General features: G+C 22.8%; 1 protein-coding gene across 1 annotated transcript in view; it reads left to right on the top strand.

Annotated features, from left to right (window-relative positions):
- The window catches only part of LOC117178123 (replication factor C subunit 1), a 46,434-nt gene that overhangs the window by 23,787 nt on the left and 6,372 nt on the right, over positions 1 to 16,275 (top strand). The window contains exons 8-9 of the mRNA XM_033369378.1: positions 5,437 to 5,655; positions 14,185 to 14,349. Coding sequence (XP_033225269.1) covers positions 5,437 to 5,655; positions 14,185 to 14,349 — 384 coding nt within the window. The remainder of the gene's footprint in view (positions 1 to 5,436; positions 5,656 to 14,184; positions 14,350 to 16,275) is intronic.

Raw genomic sequence — 16,275 nt, 5'->3', positions numbered from 1 at the left:
TTTGCGGGATTTCGAAAAAATCGAAGGGAAAATTTGAATCATTGTGAAAGATATGTAAATTTTTGAAAGAATTAAAAAAGTAATTACAAATTTGAAAAGATTTCCAAAAAATATCAATAACGAATCTTGGAAGATACAAGGCAATTTTTTCATTTTGTAGGATTTTTGTAAACTTTTAGGAAAAATTTGAATCTTTAATAGATATTTACTACGTTTGGAAGTTGCAAAAAGATGAAGAAATAATTAAAAATTTTTATACATTTCAAATATGTTTAACAAGTGTTGATTTTTGAAGATTTTGAAAACAAGTTTAAAAGATTCTTCAGAATTTTGAAAAGTTTAGAGATAATCAAGAAAAATTTTCCTACATTTTCTAGGAAATTTTTAAATCATTTTTTATTTTGAAAAATGAATTTTTTAAATTATTTATAATATATTTATATATGTTATATATTTTTACTTTTTTTATTTTGCGGGGTTTAGAAAAAATGTAAGGAAAAATTTGAATCATTGTAAAAGATGTATGACGTTTTGAAACAATTTTAAAAGGATAAAAAATAATCTAAATTTTTTATAAATTTTGAAAGATTGTAAACAAAGTGTTTAACTTTGAAAATTTTGAAAACAAATTTAGAAGCTTTTTAAGAATTCTGAAAGATTTCAAAAGAATAAATTTTTTTTAAGATTCCTGAGAAATGTTGTAAATTTCTTATTTTTAAATAAATTTTAAACGAAAATTTCAAAAAAAAATTTTAAGTGGGACGCCTAAAAAATCACGAAAAATCAAATTCTTGAAAGAGAAAATAATTTAAACAGGAAATTCACAATAATTGAAAATTCCTGAATCCAAGCAATTTAAAAATTGTTAAAAAAAAAAATGTTTTCGGAAAATAAAATTATTTTATTTTATTGATTATTTCATCATTTTTAATTGTAAAGATTCAATAATTTCCCTATAAGCAATTTTACAATGTCAGATATTTGATAATATCGACAATTTTCTTAATTCGGGAATTTTAAAATTCGTTAACATCAACAATTTATTTCTAATATTTTCGTTTTCATAAATTTTCCAATAATATAAACATAAAAGATATTTAGAAGTTTAAAAAATTTTAATTAACAAAATTTGAAACAACTTGCAACAAAATGTAGATTTTTGAAGAATTCGAAGTAAAATATTTAAAAGATTTTGAAATAATAATAAAAAAGTCTTAACATTCGTGGGAATATTTAAAGTGATTTTTTATTTAAAGAAATTAAGTTATAAGAGAATATTTTTAAAAATTTTTAATATTACAAAAGATTTCAAAAATTTTCAACAAATAATCCAGCAGATTTTATTAAAATTTTAGGAATAATTCGAGACAGTTAATAAATTATTTAAGTGTTTTTGGAATTTTTAAGAGACTAAAAATATTTTTAAACTTTGAAATATTTTCGAAGATGTACAAAATATGCTTACATTTTTTCCAGACATTAAACAGTCTTAAATATCTTCTCAACGACTCAAATTTTTCTTAAAGTTTGCTTAAACCCTGTAAAATAGCATAACATTTTGTAGAAATCTTCTAGATACTTTTTGGAAATCTGAAACTATCGAAAAACTGTTTGAATTTTTTCGAGAACTCAAGGCAATCTTTTCTGGTTGCAAATTCAAAAATTTTCTTAAAAATTTATCTTTTTGGTTCGAAAATGCATCTCTTTTTGTAGAAATTTAATCCTTTTTACTAAGGTTGCAAATGTTTGTTTTAAAATTATAATCGTGTTTTGGCTGAGGATTCAACTATTTTATTCAACATTTTTTCATGAACTAAATTCAACTTTTTCTTATTTGAAATTAAATCATTTTTTTTTGCTTTAATTATCAACTAGTATATTTTTCTTTGAGAAATAATCATTTTCGTTAAAAATTCAACTTTTTAATTGAAAATTAATTTTTTGTGAATAATTCACATTTGCGGGTTGAAAAATTTAACTTTTTTGTAAAAAATGAATCTCTTTTGGAGATAATATTTAAAAAGATTTTAAGAAATTCCGATAGATATTTAAAAATGGTCGAAAAATAATTTCTAATATCTCAAGGAAATTTTTTTAATTTTGTGGGATTTGGAAAAAATTTTAGTCAAAATTCAAACTATTATAAAAGAAATGTAGAAGCTTTAAAACAATTTCAAAGATAATGAAAATATTTCAAAACTTTTCAAAAGATTTCCAAAATTATCAAAACAGAATCTTGGAAGACTTGAAAATAATATTTTTAACTGCAACATTCTTATTAGAAAAAATTCGAATCAATTAATTGTATTCAAACATTTTATAAGTTTTTAAACAATTTAAAACAAAATGTTGGTGTTTAAAGATTTTGAAACAAAATTTAAAAGCTTTTTAAGAATTTTGAAAGGTTTCAAGGGAATACAAATTTTTTCGTTAAGATTCCTGAGAAATTTCTAATGATTTTTATTTTCGAAAAATTAATTTGGAATGGAAATTTCAAAAAATTTCTGAAAGTGGGATGACTGAAAAATTCCGAAAAATTAAATTCTCGGCGCTGTAAAATTCTCGAAAGAGAAAATATACGACATAAAAAATTCCCTAAATTATAAAATTGTCAATAATTAAAAATTCCCAAATTTGAAAATTACGGAATAATACAATACCTGTCAGTTTTTATTATTACCGAATTTAAAAATTCCTAAATATAAACAAGTAACTTTTTTTAAATAAATAATAAAATAAAAAGTATGTTCATAAAATAAAAGTATTTAATTCTATTTATAATATAACATTTTTTCAATTTTTTATATTCGGGAATTTTTTCATGGGCAATTTTACGTTACCAGATGTTTTATAATATCAATTCTCTTAATTCGGGAATCATAAAATCCGATAATGTAAATACTCTTCAGTTGAAAATGTATATATTTTTTATTGAAACTGTATCTTTTTTCGTAGAAAATTCATCTTTTGGATTTAAAATTAAACTATTTTGTTGAGAATTGATTTTTTGGGTTGAAAATTTTTTTAACTACAAATTTAATTCTTTTAATTTAGATTGAAAAAAACTTTTTTTTTAAACAAAAAATGTTGAAATTTTGTTGTTGTTGAAAAGTGTTTTTTTTTTAGGTAAAAATTCATGTACTTTGTTGAAAATGAGTCTTTTTGACAGAAAAAATAATCTTTTGGGCTGAAAATTCCACCAACTATTTGGTTAAAAATTAAATTATTTTTTAGTTTAAGATTCATTATTTTAGTTCAGAATTCACTTTAGCTTTTCCATTTTTTGTGGGAAACATGCCTTCTTTGATAGAAGTGTCGTTTTTTTCGTTAAAAAATTATTTGTTTTTTTTAGAAAATTTAGCTTTTCTATTTTTTGTTAAGGATCATTTCTTTGGTTAAAAGAAAAAAAAAACTATTTAGTTGAAAATTTGTCTTTTTGTTGATAGAATATTCATCTTTTAGGTTGAAAATTAAACTATTTGGTCAAAAATTCATATTTTTGGTTGAAAATTTCTTCATTTTTAGTTGAAAATTTATATTTTTAGTTGAGCTATTCTATATTTGGTTTGTAAATTTATCTTTCTCAGTTGAAAGTTTATGTATTTTGTTGAAACTATATTTTTTTGTAGAAAATTCATCTTTTGGGTTTAAAATTGAATTATTTGGTTGAGAATTTATTTTTTGGTTTGAAAATTGATTTTTTTTCTTTAAACTAAGTTTTTGAGACCGGGAAAAACCGGGAAATGACAGTGAATTTTTTTTACTGGGAATTTTACAAATATTTAGAAAAATTAGTTGAATTATCTTTTTCAATTATTACATATTTCAGTTTACGATACATAATACAAAAATCTTTTACTTTAAAAATTGTATCTTTTTATTTTTAATTTAAAGAATTTTAGAATGCAGTCTTGAACAACTAAATAATTAAAAATTTAAAAAGTTTAAAGTTTCAATTTTTGGATAAAAACCGTTTTTAGTTTATCAACTGTTAATATTAATAAATTATTTCAAAATAGAAACAATAATTGATTTGTCAAAACGATTCTAAATCCGTTTAAAATTAAGAATTTTTAGATTTTAACATTAACTATAACATAATCTATTTTTAAATTAAAAATAATTTGATAATAATGTATTTGTAATTAAAGGATTTAATTAAGTTTAAAATATTGTTTCAGTCTAAAATATTCAATTTTTTATCCATTCAATTTAAAATTTGTTGGTTAAGAAAAAGAATAATTATTTAATATTCAGCAATATTGGACTTTTTATTTATGACGAATGAATTGAAACGAAATATTTAAAATTTAAAAATTTCAAACTGAATTATTTAAAATAGAATTCCTGGAATCTTTAAAATTTCGAAGAGCTTTTAAACTTTGAATGTAACAATTTTGATTGTTATTTTTAAACATGTTTAATTTATAAATAAAATTGTTGAATTTTGGTGTTTAGTAATTGAACACTTATTATTACTAAAAAAATTAAGTAATTTTAAGAGCTATTTAGAGGTTTTAAATGGATTAAAAATTAATCTAAATCTTAATAAATGTAAATGTTTGCAGATTTAAAAAAAAAATTTAGAAACTTTATAAGAATTGTGAAAGGCTTCAAAAGAATAAAAATATTTTCGTCTGGTTCCTAGGAAAATTAAAAATAATGTATCATTTTAGAATATTATTTTAATAGAATATTGAAAAAGCTTTTAAAAGATTTCCAAAATTGTTAAAAAGGTATCTGGAAGATTTTAAGAAATTTAAAAAACATTTGCCGGACTTTCTAAAAATTGTAGGAAAATGCTATTAATTTCAAAAGATATTTAGAATTCCAAAACAGAATTTCAAAAATAATTTTAAAGTTGAATAAATTTAAAAGCAACTTCTAGATTTCTCAAGATTTTAAAATAAAATTTTGAAGCCTTTCAAGGATGTTTAAACTGCTTAAGATGAAAATAATTTAACTTTTAATTATAGAAGTGTTTAATTAAAAAAAATTTAATGTCCTATTTATTAACGTTTCGAGCTTCAAATTGTTTGAAATAATATAATTTTGAAAATTTTAAAGTTCATTTATTCTTTAATTTACAACATTACAAATGACAATGTGGATTTATATTTTCAGAATTGAATCTGAGTCTTTGAACTCATTAATTTTTTTAAAGTTAAAATTTCTGAATTTTGTAGTTGATTCAAATTGCATAAAAAAAAATTTTAGTTTCAGAGTTCGAATTTTTCAATTGTATTGACCGTGAAAAATGTTTGCGAACCGGGAAATGGTCAGGAATTTTTTCTTCGATTAAAACGGCCACCCTGTATTTTGCAAAATTTATGCCACTATTGGCACTATTTTTTGCCCCTGAAATTCGTCCGAGCCCTAAAGATATAAAATATTTTATAGATTAAAATATTTGAAAGGAATTTATAATTTTTTCAGGAAAGATATTTTGGAAAGAGTCGCAAAAAGCGCTGATAGTTTGTCGATGGGAGATCTGATCGATAACGCGATAAGGGGAAATGGAGCCTGGTCGCTTTTACCAACTCAGGCAATGTTCTCTTCAGTTATGCCAGGATCTTTCATGTCTGGTAATATGACTAGTGCATTCAATTTTCCCGCTTGGCTTGGAAGAAACTCGACGCGAAATAAAATGGACAGGTTCGTCATTAATAATTATCAATAATTATTAATTAATATAGAATATTAGTATTTGAAAAAGTTATTTAACCCTTTGCGGCATGGTGGGAATACCGTATTGCCACCTTTTTTGCATATCATTTTTTGCGATTTCAGAGTAGTTTTTATTGGATTTTACACAGATTTTTTTAAATTTAATGCTCGCAGGATAATACAAAATTGAAATTTTTGTGCGAAGGGTCTAAATTTTCAAAATAATTTATTAATACTTATAAACAAAGGTGAAAAAAGCCTTTTTTGTTGAAAAATTCATTATTGAAAAAACTGTCTATTATATCCTTATGAAAATGGGTACTTAAGGGTTTTTGGGGTCGCTAAATACGAATCTGGACTCAGATTTTGAAAATTCAAAATGGCAGACCCAATATGGCTGCCGAAATTGGGAATATTTTTGGATTTTATCTGAAAATTTGTATACAGGGGTTTTTGGGGTCAGTGATCACGAATATGAACTCAGATTTTGGAAATTTAAAATGGTGAATCCAAGATAGCGCCCGAAACTTGGATACAATATGGCGGTTAAAATAATAAAGTTTTCTGGATTTTTTTTTAAATTAGTGTACAATGATTTTTGGAGTCACTGATCACGAATCTGAATTTAGATTTTGAAAATTCGAAAAATTGGTACTAATCCATGTTTTAGGTGAGTAGGTGTATATTTTTTTAATACCTAAATATTCTATATATTTGTCATTTTGAATACAGATTCAAGATCATGGACCACCTGCCTGTGCCAACTTTCAAAAAACAATTTAGATATATTTTGAATTTTGGCCCGCCATTTTGAATGTCCAAAATCTAAGTTCAGATTCGTGATCAGAGATATCAAAAACCCCTGTACACCAATTTTCAAAAAAAAAAATCAAAATTTTGGCCGCCATATTGGATCCGCCATTTTGAATTCTAAGAATCTGAGTTCAGGTTCGTAATCAGCGACCCTAAAAACCCCTGTATATCAATTATAAAAAAAATTTTAAATATTCAAAATTTAAGTCGCCATATTGCATCCACCGTTTTGAATTTTTTAAATCTGAGTTCAAATTCGTGATCAGTGATCCCAAAAACCCCCGTATACCAATTTTCAGAAAAAAAATATGCCAAATGTTAGCCGCCATATTGGACCCACCATTTTGAATTTTCAAAATATGAGTTCAGATTCGTAATCACCGACCTCAAAAACCCCTATGTACCAATTTCCATGAAAACTCATTTCCCTGATTTTTGTATGCCGGAAAGGGTTAATTATTTTCTGTTGCTAATTCGCACAATTTTCCTCCTGAAGATGATCTTTTTAGTTAGAAATTTTATTATTTGGTTGAAAATTTAACAATTTTCTTTTAAAAAAAAACATCCTTTTTTGGTTGCAAATTCAACTGTTTTGTTGAAAATTCTTTAAAATTCATATTTTGTCGCTGATAAGTCAACTGAAATTTTCTTTGGATGAAAACTATCTTTTTTTTTAATTTGTCTTTTTGTTTGAAAAGTTCATCTTTTTTAATAGAAATATTTAATCTTTCTTGGCTACAAATGCAACTTTATCTTTTCTGAATGAAAATTTAAACTATTAAAAAAAAATTTATTATTGGTTTTTTAATGAAAAATTCATCTGTTTTAAGAGAACTTTTATCTTTCTTGGATAAAAATGCAACTATTTGGTAGAAAATTAAACAATTTCGTTAAAAAGTGATACTTTTTGCTTAAAAATTCCGCTGTTTTGTTGAAAATTTAACTATTTCATAAAAAATTTACTTTTTTTTAAATTGAATATTTTGTTGTTAAGAAGAGAACTGAAATCTTTTCTGCATGAAAATTTCAACTATTTTTTAAAAATTGTTTGTTAAAAAATTCATATTTTAATCGCGAAAAATCAACTGCATTTTTTTTGGATGATAACTCCACTATTTTTTTTCTTAAATTCATTTATTTTAAGAGAAATTTCCTGCCTTTTTGATAAAAAATACAACTATTTAGTAGAAAATTCAACATTTTTGTTAAAAAGTCATATTTTTTGTGGAAAATTCCGCTGTTTTGTTTAAAATGTAACTATTTCGTAGAAAATTTATTTTTTTTTTAAACTGAATATTTTGTGGTTAAAAAAAGAACTGAAATCTTTTCTGAATAAAAATTTCAACTATTTTTTATTATTATTTTTTAAATGAAAAATTCATCTGTTTTAAGGGAAATTTCATTTTTCTTAGATGAAAATTCAACTGTGCTAAGAAAATAAAAATATTTTTTTAACAATTCATTCTTTCTGGTTGAAAAAATTCATCTTTTTGGATCGAAACTTCAATTTTTTTTTGTAGAAACTTACTCTTTGTTAAAAAATTCATATTTGAAACACAAAAAGTTAGCTACAATCTATTTGGATAATTCAACTTTTTTTTTAATTCACCTGTTTCAACAGAATTTTTTAAGTTTTTTAATAAAAATACAACTATTTCGTAGAAAATTCAACACTTTTGTTCAAAAGTCATACTTTTTTGTGGAAAATTTAACTATTTCGTAGAAAATATACTTTTTCCTTAAACTGAATATTTTCTTGTTAAAAAGAGAACTCAAATCTCTACTGGGATGAAAATATCAACTATTTTTTATTATTTTTTTTCTTAAATAAAACATTCATCTGTTTTAAGAGAAATTTCATCTTTCTTGGGTAAAAATTTAAATATTTGGTAGAAAATACAATAATTTTGTTAACAATTCATTCTTTTTGTTTGAAATAATTCGTCTTTTTGGATTGAAAATGAATTTTTTTGTGTAGAAACTTATTCTTTGTTAAAAAATTCATATTTGAATCGTAAAAAGTTAGCTGCCATATTTTTTGGATGATAATTCAATTTTTTTAATTTATCTGTTTTAAAATAAATTTTCTCCTTTTTTGATCAAAATATAACTAATTGGTTCAAAATTCAACGATTTTGTTAAAAAGTTATACGTTTTGTTTCAAAATTCCGCTGTTTTGTTGAAAAGGTAACTATTTCGTAGAAAATTCACTTTTTGTTTAAACTGAATATTTTTTTGTTAAGAAGAGAACTGAAATCTTTTCTGGATGAAAATTTCAACGATTTTTTAAACAAATTTTTTCTTTATTTTTTTTTTTAAATTAAAAATTAATCTGTTTTAAGAGAAATTTCATATTTCTTGGATAAAAATGCAACTGTTTGGTAGAAAATTCAATAATTTTGTTAACAATTCATTCCTTTTAGTTGACAAAATTCGTCTTTTTGGATAGAAAGTTAAACTTTTTTGTAGAAATTTATTCTTTGTTAAATAATTCATATTTTGATCGCGAAAAGTCAACTGCAATCTTTTTTCGTTGATAATTCAACTATTTTTTTATTTTATTTTTTTAATTTATCTGTTTAAGAGAAATTTTCTCCTTTTATATTTGGTAGAAAATTCGAAAAAATTTTTAAAAATTGAATAATTTTTGGTTGAAAATTCATCCTTTTTGGCTGAAAAAATTCGTCTTTTTGCATTGAAAATTCAATTTTTTCGTATAAACTTGTTTCTTGTTTAAGAATACACATTTCGATAATGAAAAGTCAACTGAAATCTTTTTAAACCGAAAATTTAACTCTTTTTTTTGTAAATTTATCTTTTTTCGTTTAAAAATTCATCTATTTTAGTAGAAATTTCCGTTTTTTTTTAATGAAAATGTAACTTTTTGGTACAAAATTATTTTTCTTTGCTTGAGTATTTAACTATTTTGTTTAAAAGATTTGATTGAATCACTTTTTTAAGATAATTTTTTTTTATTTTGAAGATTTATATTTTTAGTTGAAAATTCATCTCTTTGGTCGAAAGTTTCACTATTTGAAAATTTATTTTCTTTTAATTGAAAATTCAAGTACTTGGGTAAAAGTTAAACTACATTGTTAAAAATTGTTAAAAATTTATGTTTTTGATTGAAAGTTTGTATGCTTGTTTGAAAATTTAACTATTTAGTCGAAAAGCGTTTAAAATTAGTTAGTTTAAAATTCATTTTTTAACTGAAAATTCAATTAAAAAATATTGATCTTTTTTAGTTAAATATTCCCGTTTTTCGTTAAAACATTATTTTCTTGGTTTGAAATTTCATTTTTCTTGGGTAAAAATTTATCAGTTTCGGAAAAAATTAATTATTTACTGAAAAGTCATATTTTCGTTTGAAAGTTCAATTATCATTTATATTTGAAAATGCAGCTTCTTTAGTAGAAAATAAATATTTTTTAATGAAAATTGAACAGCTTAGTTGAAAGTTGAACTTCTTTTTTAAGTCTTTAGTTGCCAATTTAACTATTTTTTTTTAAATTCTATTATTTACATATAAAATTTAACTATTTGATTGAAACTAAACTTTTTGTATAAAAGTTCATATTTTATAGCTGAATTTTAAATTTTTTTGTACAACATACTTTTGACGAAAATTTGATCTTTTTTGTTTAAAAATGTTTAAAAAATCAAATTCATCTTCTTTGGTTGAGAATTTCCGTTTGTTTCTTGTTTTTCCCTTGAATTAATAGAACCCAATAGTAAAATCCAACTAGTTTTCATTCAAAGTTAATCATTTTTTAATTAAAATGTCTTGTATTATATTTTCGGTTGAGTATTCATGATTTATGGTGAAAATGTTCTAATTTTATTGAAAATTCATATTTTGGGGTAGACTTTTTTTTGTCAAATTTCATCTTTGGTACAAAAGTAATTTTTTATTTGAAAGTAAATTAAAATTGACTGTTTTGTAGAAAATTTGCCTTTTCAGCTTAAAAATTGCAAATTTAATTATTTAGTTCATAATTCCTCTTTTGTGGTTGAAGTGTCAAAAGTTTATTCTGAAAAATTCGATTTTTAGCTTGAAAATTCAACTCGTTTGTTAAAAATGTGTCTTTTTTGGTTAAGAATTTATCTCTTTTGGTAGAAAATTACTCTTTTTTTTGTCAAAAATTGAAACTATTTGATTAAAAATTGGCTTTTTTGTTGAATATTCGTAATTTGAGGTGGAAAATAGAATATTTTTATCGAAAATTCTTCTTTTTGGTTGAAACTGCCACTGACTGGTTAAATATGATTTTTTTTTCAAAAATTTATCTTTGGTAGAAAAGTAATTTTTGGTTTGAAAGTGAACTAAGTTGAATTGAAAAGTCTAATATCATGTTTTTGGTTAAGAATTCGTATCTTGGAGAAGAAAATTCAATTATTTTATTTTAAATTCAACTATTTTTGTAAAAAGTAATATTTTTTGGTTAAAAATTTAACTACTTCGTAAAAAAATGTATTTTTTTGGTTGATATTTCATTTCTGTAGTTGAAAATTTGACTGTTTTGTAGAAAAATTGCCTTTTCAGCTGAAAAATTACACAATTTGGTTGACATTTTTTTCTTTCTTTCTATTAGTTGCAAATTCAACAATTTAGTTTAAAATTGCACTTTTCTGCTTCAAGTATGAAGAGTTTACTCTGAAAATTCGAATTTTTAGCTTGAAAATTGAACACTTTTGTTAAAAACTTCACATTTCGTGTTGAAAATTAATATCTTTTGTTGGAAAATTAATCTTGTTTGTCGAAAATTTAAACTATTTGATTGAAAATTAGCTTCTTTGTTGAATATTTATATTTTGAGGTGGAAAATGTAACGGTTTTGTCGAAAATTCGTCTTTTTAGTCAAAAATCCCACTGACTGGTTAAATATGAATCTGATTTTTTTTTTTTTTTTTTTTTTTTTTTTTTTTTTTTTTTTTTTTTTTTTTTTTTTTTTTTTTTTTTTTTTTTTTTTTTTTTTTTTTTTTTTTTTTTTTTTAATTTCATCTTTGGTCGAAATGTCATTTTTTGTTTGAAAGTAAATTAATTTGAATTGAAAAGTCGAATGTTATATTTTTGGTTCAGAATTCGTATCTTATACAAGAAAATTTAATTATTTTATTGATAATTCAACTATTTTTGTAAAAAATAATCTTTTTTGGTTGGTGCTTCATTTCTGTAATTAAAAATTCGACTGTTTTGTAGAAAAATGGCTTTCTTAGCTTGAAAATTGCACAATTTGGTAGACATTTCTTCTCTTTTTTTCTTTTAGTTGCAAATTTAATTATTTTATTGAAAATTCCTCTTTTCTGGTTGAAGTCTCAAAAGTTTACTATGAAAAATTCGATTTTTTAGCATGAAAATTCAACTTTTTTGTTAAAAATTTCACTTTTCGCGTTAAAAATTATCTTTTGTTGGAAAATTAATCTTGTGGAAAATTCAAACTATTTGATTGAAAATTAGATTTTTTGTTGAATATTCGTATTTTGAGGTGGAAAATGTAACAGTTTTGTCGAAAATTCGTCTTTTTGTTCAAAATTCTCACTGACTGCTTAAACATGAATGTGTTTTTTTTGTGGAAAATTTATTTTTGGTATAAGTGAATTCATTTGAATTGAAAAGGCTGATATTATATTTTTTGTTCAAAATTCATGCCTTGCAGAAGAAAATTTAATTATTTCATTGATAATTCAATTATTTTGGTCAAAAGTAACCTTTTTTGGTTCAAAATTTAACTAGCTTGTAAAACATTCATTTTTTCGGTTGATGATTTATTTTTGTAGTTCAAAATTCGACTATTTTGTAGAAAAATTGCCTTTTCAGCTTGAAAATTGCACAATTTGTTTGACATTTTTTTCTTTCTTTCTTTTTTGTTGCAAATTTAATTATTTAGTTGAAAATTCCTCTTTTGTGGTTAAAGTCTCAAAAGTTTATTCTAAAAAATTTGATTTTTAGCTTGAAAATTCAACTCTTGTTAAAAATTTGTTTTTTCAAGTTAAAAACCATTCTCTTTCGGTAGAAAATTTATATTCTTTGTTGAAAAGTCAAACTATTTTATTGAATATTAGCTTTTTTGTTGAATATTCCTATTTTGAGGTGGAAAATGTAACTGACTGCTTAAATACGAATATGTTTTTTTTTTTGTCGAAAATTTATCATTGGTATAAAAGTAATTTTTTATTTGAAAGTTAATTGATTTGAATTGAAAAGTCTAATATTAATTTTTTGGCTCAGAATTCAGGTTTTGTAGAAGAAAATTTAATTCTTTTATTGTAAAATCAATTATTTTTGTATATGTAATCTTTTTTTTTAGATTTCTTTCTTTCTTTTAGTTGAAAATTCAACTAATTACTTGAAAATTCCCCTTTTTTGGTTCAAGTGTCAAATTTTCTCTCTGAGAAATTCGATTTTTTAGCTTGAAAATTCAACGCGTTTGTTAAAATTTTGAATTTCCGTGTTCAAAATTCATTTCTTTTGGTGGAAAATTAATCTCTTTTGTCGAAAATTCATCTTTCGTAGAAAAGTAATTTTTAGTTTGAAAGTGAATTCGCTCAATTTTAAAAGTCTAATATTATATTTTTGGTTTAGAATTTATGCCTTGTAGAAGAAAATTTAATTATTTTGTTGTAAATTCAACTATTTTTGTAAAAAGTAATATTTTTTGGTTAAAAATTTAACTACTTCGTAAAAAAATGTATTTTTTTTGTTGATATTTCATTTCTGTAGTTGAAAATTTGACTGCTTTGTAGAAAATTTGTTTTTTCAACTGGAAAATTCTCCAATTTTTTAAAAATTTAATTCTTTTAGTTAGTAATTTAGCTATTTAGTTGAAACTTCGTCTTTTCTGGTTCAAGTCTCAAAAGTTTACTCTGAAAAATTCGTTTTTTCAGCTTGAAAATTCAACTATTTTGTTAAAAATTGGTCTCTTCGTTTTAAAAATTCATCTCTTTTGGCAAAAAATTAATGTTTTTGTCGAAAATTCAAACTATTTGATTGAAAATTAGCGTTTTTGTTGAATATTTGTATTTTGAAGTAGAAAATGTTACTTTTTTGGCGAAGATTCATCTTTTTGGTTAAAAATGCCACTGACTGATTAAATATAAATCTGATTTTTTTTGTCGAAAATTCCTCTTTCGTAGAAAAGTAATTTTTAGTTTGAAAGTGAATTCGCTCAATTTTAAAAGTCTAATATTATATTTTTGGTTTAGAATTTATGCCTTTTAGAAGAAAATTTAATTATTTTGTTGTAAATTTAACTACTTTGTAAAACATAAATTTATTTGATTAATGATTCATTTCTCTAGTTGAAAATTTGACTGTTTTGTAGAAAAATTGCCTTTTCCACTGGAAAATTCCCCAATTTCTTTGAGATTTAATTCTTTTAGTTATTAATTTAACTATTTAGTTGAAACTTCGTCTTTTCTGGTTCAAGTCTCAAAAGTTTACTCTGAAAAATTCGTTTTTTCAGCTTGAAAATTCAACTATTTTGTTAAAAATTGGTCTCTTCATTTTAAAAATCCATCTCTTTTTGCAAAAATAAATTTTTTTTTGTCAAAAATTCAAACTATTTGATTGAAAATTAGATTTTTTGTTGAATATTCGCATTTTGAGGTTGAAAATATAACAGTTTTGTCGAAAATTCATCTTTTTTTATTAAAAATTTGAAAATTCCATTTGTTTATTTCGTCTTTGTGGTTCTTGTTTTCTAGATTGTTGCAGGAAATCACAGTTCATGCTCGTGTAACTACTGGAGCAAGCAAGGAATCTTTAAATTTGGATTATCTACCTCATTTGAGGGACTCTATCACAAAACCTTTAATTTCAGGAGATGTAGAATCTGCTGTCAACGTCATGACCCAATATCATCTCATGAGGTAATAAATATTTTTATTTTTCATCTCTTAAAGAAAAATGGAAATTTTTTTATATTATATACTGTTAACACTTCTGGAAAAATTTTTTAATGATGCAACTATTTCACTACTATTAAAAAAAATGACACTAATGCTACTATTTTTCATTTTATATTTAAACATATTTTCAAACATCTTCGCTGATTGGCTAAAATAACATATCCGCCATCTCAAAAATCAAAATTTTGAAATCTTTCAAAGGCTTCTCAATCATGAAAAATGTCATCATATATTATGAAATAAATTAAACAGATTTTATAGATTGAAAAATAAATTTTAAGATAATTAAAAAGATGTTAAACATTTTAAAAGATTTCCAAAATTGTCAAAACAGAATCTGCAAGATTTTTAGGCAAGTATTTTAATTGTGTAGAAGTCAAAGAAAAATTTTGGACGAGTTCGAAGAATTAAAAAAAATATTTAGTAGGTTTGAAAGTTTTAAAAATGATTTTAAGTTTGAACAAATTAATTTTAAAAGAAGTTTGAAAAGTTTCAAGAAAATAAAAAACTTTCTTGAGATTCCTGGAATTAGTTATTTTGAAACATTGATTGTCAAAGAAAATTTGAAAATATTTCTACAAATTTCGAAAATATCTTTCGATTAAACCTGTACTATTTGGTTGAAAAATTTCTTCTTTTTTGGTTGAAAATTAAACTGTTTTGTTGAGGACTCTACTATTTAGTTAAAAATTGGTGTGTCCCAGGGAAAATGCAACTGATTGAAAATTAATCTGTTTTGGTAGAGGATTCAACTACTTTATTTAAGATAATTTTTTTTCCTAAAAAATGCATCGTTTTAGTAAAAAATTCATTTTTTTCGTTGACGATGTCACTATTTCGTTGAAAATACGAATTTCTTGGTATAAAATTAATTTATTTCATTAAAAATTCATATTTTCGTGTTAAAAAAATAAACAAATGACGCCATTTTGGATTAATTTTCGAACTATCTCGAAATAACTCGAAACAATTTGAAACTATTGTTTTCGGGAAACCCGCGTTCGTAATTGGATGAAGCTTTCATTTTTTTTGTCATTTAAAAAAAAAAGTCTGCAAACTTCAGGATTATAATAAATGTAAGGTTATTTAAATACTACTTTCAAAAAGAATAATAATCAATGCAAAGAGGTCTCCTGCACTTAGAAATAGAAAAATTAATTAATTAAATTATTTGTATATTTAATCTAATTATTAATAAATCAATAAATTCCAGAGACTTGAAGAGATTCTTTTTATTTATATTTAAGCAAATATTTGGAAAAAAACTTTCTGCTCTACTATTTAAATTGAAAAATCTGAAAATAATTAGAAATTTTACCTTTAAGTTTTCGACATAAAAAGGTTTTGGACTTATTTTAATTTTTAAGTGAAAGATCGAATAATTAAATTTTTTATAAAAAGAAATTAATTTTAAACAAAAAATAAAACGAATTTTCAACAAAATAGTTAAAGTTTTAACCAAGAAAATTAACTTTTATCAAAAGAGTTCCACTTTCAGTAGTTTTAATTTATAACAAAAAAAATGTCTACAACTAGCTTGATGAATATTGAACCAGAATACTTGAATATCCAAACAAAAAGTGGAATTTTCAACTAAAAAGATGAATTTTTAAACATGAAGATTAATTTTCTATCAAAAAGCTGGATTTTTATTTAAAGACGTCAATTTTCAAAAAAAAAAAAAATCAATCAAACAGTTGAGTTTTTAAAGTTTAAAAAAAAATCAAAATTTTGAAAAATTCCGCAAGATTTAAAATATTTTCTGGGGATTTAAAAGTTTTTCAAATTTGTGATGAAATTTTCATGAAATATTACCAATTATAAAATAATTCAGAGAATAATAGAATAACAGAGTGGCCGCTGTTCATTGAATTTGTTTTTTGACCG

The sequence above is a fragment of the Belonocnema kinseyi genome, chromosome 8 (assembly GCF_010883055.1).
Source record: "Belonocnema kinseyi isolate 2016_QV_RU_SX_M_011 chromosome 8, B_treatae_v1, whole genome shotgun sequence".
Lineage (NCBI taxonomy): Eukaryota > Metazoa > Arthropoda > Insecta > Hymenoptera > Cynipidae > Belonocnema > Belonocnema kinseyi.
The sequence above is the reverse complement of the archived record's forward strand: the minus strand, read 5'-3'. Positions and strand labels throughout refer to the sequence as shown.